The sequence below is a fragment of the Neltuma alba genome, unplaced genomic scaffold, assembly GCF_004799145.2.
Source record: "Neltuma alba isolate B1F8T4 unplaced genomic scaffold, ASM479914v2 tig00010610_pilon, whole genome shotgun sequence".
NCBI classification, from domain to species: Eukaryota; Viridiplantae; Streptophyta; class Magnoliopsida; order Fabales; family Fabaceae; genus Neltuma; species Neltuma alba.
The window spans coordinates 98,788-105,577 of record NW_021635468.1 but is presented as its reverse complement, the minus strand read 5'-3'; the positions used below and the strand labels follow the sequence as shown (position 1 = coordinate 105,577).

Below are 6,790 nucleotides of genomic sequence, written 5' to 3'. Positions count from 1 at the left end.
TCCAAATGACAGTTTTGGGTCGGGGGGGCAGCGGATGCAAGCGCCCCAGAAGATTATCAACATTTTCCCATTTTACTCCTACTGCAAATTACGCAAATATATATATATATATAATTTAATGCCTCCATTTGCTTCTTGGGTAATTATTAATTTCTATTTTGAAAAAGTAACCATCCAGTTATACGAGCTCTTCACCACAGTATTAGATGCTAGTAAACAATTCAGTATAGTAATTATCAGCACTTATGTCAGCATATAACCGTCTGCTGTGTTCTCTCGCTGTTGTATTTTAAGTATCCATTTGCTTCAGTTAATACAAAGCCTATAAAAATGGAATTGCTATTCCAGGCCAACAATTGTATCAAATGTTCTGATAAATCAACAAAAAAATAAAGAAACCCCAGTCAGGCAAAGTTGTGCATCCCAGAATCACTCAGTGCTCCAACATTGCTCTATCTAGTCAACATTCACAATCTTGCTATAAGAAATAGCAAAATATGTTTGTTTATCACGACTCTGACAGTTTCACAACAGGAATACACATTATCCAAAACTTAAAGAATGAGGTTACTTTTCCCTCCACCTTGTTTCTTCCCAAAAGCAGAATGTTCTAAGTTAAATTTTCCCGCACGTCACTAACAGAAACAATCTAACCACCAATGGCGTTCCTGTCAACGAAATTATGCATTATCATACAGATGAGAAAACCAGTTACCTCCAGGCACCACATTTACAGTTTTGATGTTTGTTCGTAAAAGAAGATACCCTGCATCTCAGTACACTGATTAATTTTCATGCAAATGACAACCTTTCCCCTCGAGCCACCCAGCAAAACAGTTAAATACCTGTAATTACCGGCCTCTATTTGTTTATCTTTAACTGAAAGCACCCAGTAGATCACTTCATTAATTTGGATGAGATATACACTATAGTTATAATTCAGATTTTGAACAAACAGGTCAAAACAATGGCCTATTCATGCGTAGACATAATATAGTAATCTTCGCCCATCGACAGACCCATATTTAGAAAGACATAGGCAGTGAAGGGAGGAAAGAGTTATCCATTTATCCCGATAACACCATATATATTACTAGCATGGTTTTCTGAGAGAGGTAGACAACTAGATAGATGCAGTAAATTTACCTATAACGGGTACCTACGGAATGTATATCAATTTCAAATGCAAGCCAGAATAGGCAGCATTTACGAACCTTTCTGTTAATCTATATCACCTTAAGTAAGAACAAGGACACAAAAGAAAAACGGAAAAAGAAACAAATTTCTAGCATAAACATTAATCTATTCCTCTTATGGTATAAAGTTCACTTGTTACCTCAGAAAAAGAGAAAACCATCCTCAGCAGCAATGGCAATCATGCATGTAATTCAGCTGACATCTTAAATATGCAAGATGCGTTATGAAATCGAAGCATCTCCAGAAAATGCGAGAGCAAAGAGATATTACACAATCCTTCAGATAAATCATGAAAACTCAAATTAAAGCGCAAAATAGATTGTAAGAGTACAATAGGGATTTACCTACCTCAACCCTTTTCTCCATAAATAATTTTGACGAAAGGGAGATTGTATTGTCTCAACAAAGCTCTGAGATGGGAAAAAAATTCACCCCTGATTACGAGAAAACTAGACTCCAAAACCACATATTTATATAAGTCTTGGGATATTAAGATCTACCTCATTTGAAATTCAAATTCAGATATCTATCAAGAAATCCCATTAATTTGAGTGAACTGGACTTCAAGAAGAGCGTTTGTAGCTATGCCTAGCAGGAGAGCGTGATCTGCTCCGGTCATGGTACTTGTCTCTACTTCCATCTCTTCCATTCCTTGACCTAGAATCTGTGTCTCTCCCTCCATCTCGATAAACTCTACCATTCCACTCCCGTGACCTTTCACGATCTGAATCTCTTCCTCTATATCTATCCCTCTCCCTATCCCTATCTTTATCTCGATGCCTGTCTGTATCTCTTGAATCAGTATGCCGCCTCCTATCATACTCCTTCTCTCTTTGCTTCATCCGCTCTTCTAATTCTTTCTCTCGAGCTAATCTTTCTTCCTCCTTTGCCTTCTCCTTAGCAGCCTGAAAAATGTTCTCAACCATAGATCAGCATAAGGGCTTACATCAGTTTTACGGTTTAATTAATTTATGACACCAAAGCTCACCTTATACTCATTTATAAAGTCACGAACCATGCCATAACCAACATGTTGCTTCCCTGTGACATGAGACTGGGTCCTCTCTGCAGCATCATTTGCTACAAGAAAAGAACCACATATATCACAAAGTGCCATCTTCTTCTCCTGAGCAAGCATCATCACCTTATCATTTTGAGGTTGTTGAGTTAAGGCTGTCTTCTCAGCATTAAGTGTTTCCACCTGCAGACAAAATCCAAACAAATTAAAAACAAGTCATGCCAATCTCTGACCCAAATTCGTTCACACTGGCAAAAGGCAAGGTTTCACAAGCTTCTGTAAGATAGATTGATGAGAATCAATATATGGATAGCTGAGAAACAAAATAAAGAACTTGCATCAACTTCAGCACCTTTCTCATCAGAGCTTCTGCTTCATCAACCTTCCCAGATTCTCCAAGAGATTCAACTTGTTCCAGAAGGTTCTTTATTTTCTCTTCCAGGACAGATAGCTGCTCAGACTTTTCAATTGTCAGTGGAGGTGGTGGTGCTGGTTCCACCTCCTGAGCAAGACGTTCTCGCCCACGTCTTACTCTTCTATCCAAGTCCATTACCTAAAATTAATACCAGATAAAAACAAGGATGAACCATAAACATGCAGTGCAAGAAGATTCTTCTGACGTAGGAACTGTTAAGGTAATGTATTTGACCTACCAATTTCTCACAGAACTGAGCAAGTTCAGCTTCAAACTTGGGCACAAATGCATCGTGTCTTGGGGATTTCTCAAAACTGAAGACAACACAACATAAATAAACAACAAAATCACTAAATCTAAAAGGAACGCACTGATGAGTGCGCATTCATTTGTAGACTAATATTTCAGTGAAACATGGGCAAAGAAGACAATAAAATCTCAAAAGGCAGCAAAATCCAAATATCTTTTAATGCACGAAAGCACCAATGCTATAGTATGGTACATTTATATTAGTAGAGGAAGTACTTCACTGCTTTACAACGCATGATTTGACAAAAGGTTCAGAGATAACGCAGCATGTTGCTTGTTGCAGCAAATAAATAAAAGTAAGAACCTATATGCCAACAGCGTCCAAGTAAATCCACATATACAACCTATAATAATTTAAGATGTTACCGGCCAAGTCAGGTGGGATTGTAAACAATTTATCCATAAACCATAATAAATTTAATTGACAATTTTCATAATCTAATGATACAATCATGCTATTAAGATCAGCTATTTTTCAATTACACTTTAAGAAACAACAATGACACAAGAAATGACAATTATAAATTATAGATTAAAAAAAAATTTCAAGAAGTGGCATGTGCAATGAGATTGATTACTTTTATATAAAAGCTCATTGCTTCCAAGGTTTGACATATATTAAAAATAATATCTTGAGCAACCTAAATTGCAACAAGAATATACAAAGAATAAAACAGAAGACAGGAGATACTGAGAGCATACCACACATGCCACAGACAACCTAGTTATCAGAAACAAGTTAATGATATCAGATAAATTAAGCATTAAAAGCACAAATCAAGTATTATCTACAATATGAATGATGAACTGTGGTCAGCCCCGAGGCAGAGTCTATGATGCCATGCTATAAAGATTGCTTCATTACAAATCACCTATAGCATTGTAGATCCCATGGTTTTTCTTAAAAAGTCATCAACAGATGAGTTTACTACAAAACACAGGCTTTAAGTTCAATTATATCCACTTGTGTCGTTTACAATGACATCCACGACCTATAAATAAATTGGGAAACAGAACAATAAAACGTCACAACTTTTAAAAAACTGACAAGTAGGTAAGTATATTCCCAATCAAATGCTTCAATTGACAATTCCAAATCACAAACTTGATATGCAGCCCCAAAAACATCACAGTTGCCAATTCCTCACAATGCAAAGACTAAATAAATGAAAGAAGTCCAGGTAAACAGCCCATCAAACAAACTAGTTGACTTTAGACCCAAAAAAAATATAAATAGATTGTTACAAAATATAACCATATCTCCCTCTTCCAGGGATCTGATCAAAATGCCCAAATACCTCAGCAGAAGTGGCAGCTTTTTCAGGTATTTAACTCAGAGCATGGACACTTTTTTCAACACGTTCATAATCAATTCTACACCAATCATGTATTGATATGCATCCAACTCCCTCCCCTCTTAATATTTAGGCTTTGTTAGGTACATAATACTTCAAAATCAATTCTATACTATCCCATTTACTAACGCAGAGCCTGGTATCGTTACCTAACATCTGATCATGTGATTTCAAAAAGGGAAAACCCAAGACCACTTTATTCTCTACCTTCCTTGAAATATATTAGAAAAGTTCCTTAGTCTATTTGAAGGAATGTGGATTACAAAGACTAATGAACTTTGTATGGGATTCTTTCTGGGGTGTTGTGACTTACAAAAAAGGGATATAAGGGATATTCTTTTTCTTCATTGTTATGGAGAGGATTGGGAGGGATGCTAGAATTCCCATGGTCCAAAAGTAGTCTCTTCAGTTATGCAGTGCTGCCGGTTTTCTAAGGGCGATCTCTTGCAAATGCTCAAAGACATGAGATAAATGTTCAATAATGGCATTTCTGTTCTTTCTGGGCCATAATGTAAAAGGAAATACGTTTTATCCTCCTTATTCTTGACATGTTCTTACCCTTACTTTCCAAGTACAAATTATATTATCACCAAACAATAATGGGAAGAGGGAGACACTATGCGCCAAACACATTAAAAAAATAATTATAAGCAAACAGGACGCATGCACTTCCATGATATAAGCACATAGAGAATCTCAATCCAACACCCAAAAAGGAAAATTACACGTAAACAGGATCAAGTTTAAACAAGAAAAACAGAACCATCCATGAGTAGCTGCAGCAGGACTTAAGCATACCAATTAAAAATCCAATACTCTTCATTCACAAAACACTGTATTACATATACATAAAATATAATGAATATGATTGCGCACCTTTCTTTCAATTTTGGGTCATGTATTCTAGGACAAGGACCTGAAGAAAATTAACCATAAAAGACCTTATCAGAAGTGGGTTCAAAAAAAATTAAGGGAATTATCATATCCGTGTCACTGTTCAGAGGTTCAACAGATAGATGAGGAACCTCCCTCGAAACATTATTTATGCTTTACAATTTCGAATTTAGATTAACATGAAGGAAAGGGGGCCTAGATCCCAAAAATAAAATTATAAAACGAATAATCAGTGTTGGAATCATTACTTGTTTCCAACTCAATTTATTTTTAGTGGCCAGAGGACAACAGTAGTATGGTACAACGAAGTAGACCTTTCACATTCGCTATGAAATTGACCAATTGAACCGGGTCCCTTTAGCAATCAACCACGAGAATTTAGACATTGAAAGGGAAACAAATCAAGCTGAAACGCACCCAGATCACTGCGGGTATTGACGAAAAGATCGTGAGGGCAAAATCGAACCATGTAGAATCCACAGACTTCCTTATCGTCCCAAGTAACTTCCTTGTACCCCTTTTTCTCTTCCTCCGTCAAGTTACGAGCTAAATTCGACAAATACAATCCGTAAAGATAACAAAATAAGTTCTTCGAATTGAAAATGAATAAAAAAGCCAATTCAAGATCGGAAGTAAATAGCAGTTCAGGATGAGGGGGGAATCCAGTATACCGGCACCCATGAGTTCGTCAAGCAAAGCTCGCTGAGCATCCATGGCTAACCTGGATTTCCCGCAAAGTTGACGAAATAACAATCAGACAGGGCTCCGAGTAGGGTTTTGAATGAGTGAAGCAGGATCAGGACTTTGATGTTTAGGGTTTGGTGACCCACGGACGAAGACAACTAGGGTCTAGAGCAAACTTGCACCGGACAGAACCAGAAAAGGGGAAAAAAAGAAATAAGCGCAAAAATTAAAGCAAACAAACAAACAAATAAATAAGAGTTAAAACATTTTTATTCATTTCACCAAATGTTTAAATTAATTTTACATTAGAAAAGCACTTTTATTCTTAAAATATTTATAAGAAAGTGACTAGCAATCTCAAATTTAATGATGTGAAATAATTCGTATTTTTTTCATTAAAACATGGGATACTATGTTTGAAGTATCACATTTTTTTCAGCTAGGTATTCATCAGTTCAAAGAATTTATCAATGTCTAGATAAATGATTTTTTGTCTTTTGCCAACGACAATCTTTAGATAAATGATTAATTAGCAATGAGTGGCAGGCAAATGATATCATATCCAACATGATTTATTAATTAAACACTCATGGCTCAAAGGAAAAAAAATCTTTCAAACTATTAGGAATAGTCAACATAAAAACAAAACATGATACATATGTTGATTAAGAATAAGAGAATCAAACATATGATATTTGGCTTGCCAAAAGAGAATTTGTCCATAAAAAGAAGAAACAATAAATTGTTAGTGTGATTACAAATTATAGAAGTCTACCTTAAATAATTACAAGACTAACCAATGGGTATACATATCTTTATAGCCTATAATGATATCGATACATATTTAGTTGGTAAAACAAATCTTTAGAATATCTCTCTATTTCCATGGATTTTTTTGTTCATGGAAAAATCCTCCCT

General features: G+C 35.7%; 1 protein-coding gene across 10 annotated transcripts; it reads right to left on the bottom strand.

Annotated features, from left to right (window-relative positions):
* Positions 1 to 251: 251 nt before the first annotated feature.
* On the bottom strand, positions 252 to 6,035 carry LOC114757583 (luc7-like protein 3). 10 transcript variants are annotated; one of them, XR_003741582.1, is made up of 9 exons: positions 5,860 to 6,035; positions 5,606 to 5,734; positions 5,171 to 5,210; positions 2,869 to 2,944; positions 2,568 to 2,768; positions 2,186 to 2,398; positions 1,546 to 2,102; positions 1,337 to 1,399; positions 319 to 668 (listed from the first exon to the last, which is right to left on the bottom strand). XR_003741582.1 is itself a non-coding variant. In XM_028946664.1 (7 exons), exons 1-7 carry the CDS (start codon positions 5,900 to 5,902, stop codon positions 1,761 to 1,763), a joined length of 1,044 nt encoding a protein of 347 aa, XP_028802497.1. In that variant the 5' UTR covers positions 5,903 to 6,035; the 3' UTR covers positions 283 to 1,760. The 10 variants fall into 10 exon arrangements, 1 of the variants encoding a protein (XP_028802497.1); XR_003741578.1 differs by having other exon boundaries at positions 319 to 1,473; positions 1,546 to 1,607; positions 1,698 to 2,102; XR_003741581.1 differs by having other exon boundaries at positions 319 to 1,399; positions 1,546 to 1,607; positions 1,698 to 2,102.
* Between the last annotated feature and the right edge of the window lie 755 nt (positions 6,036 to 6,790).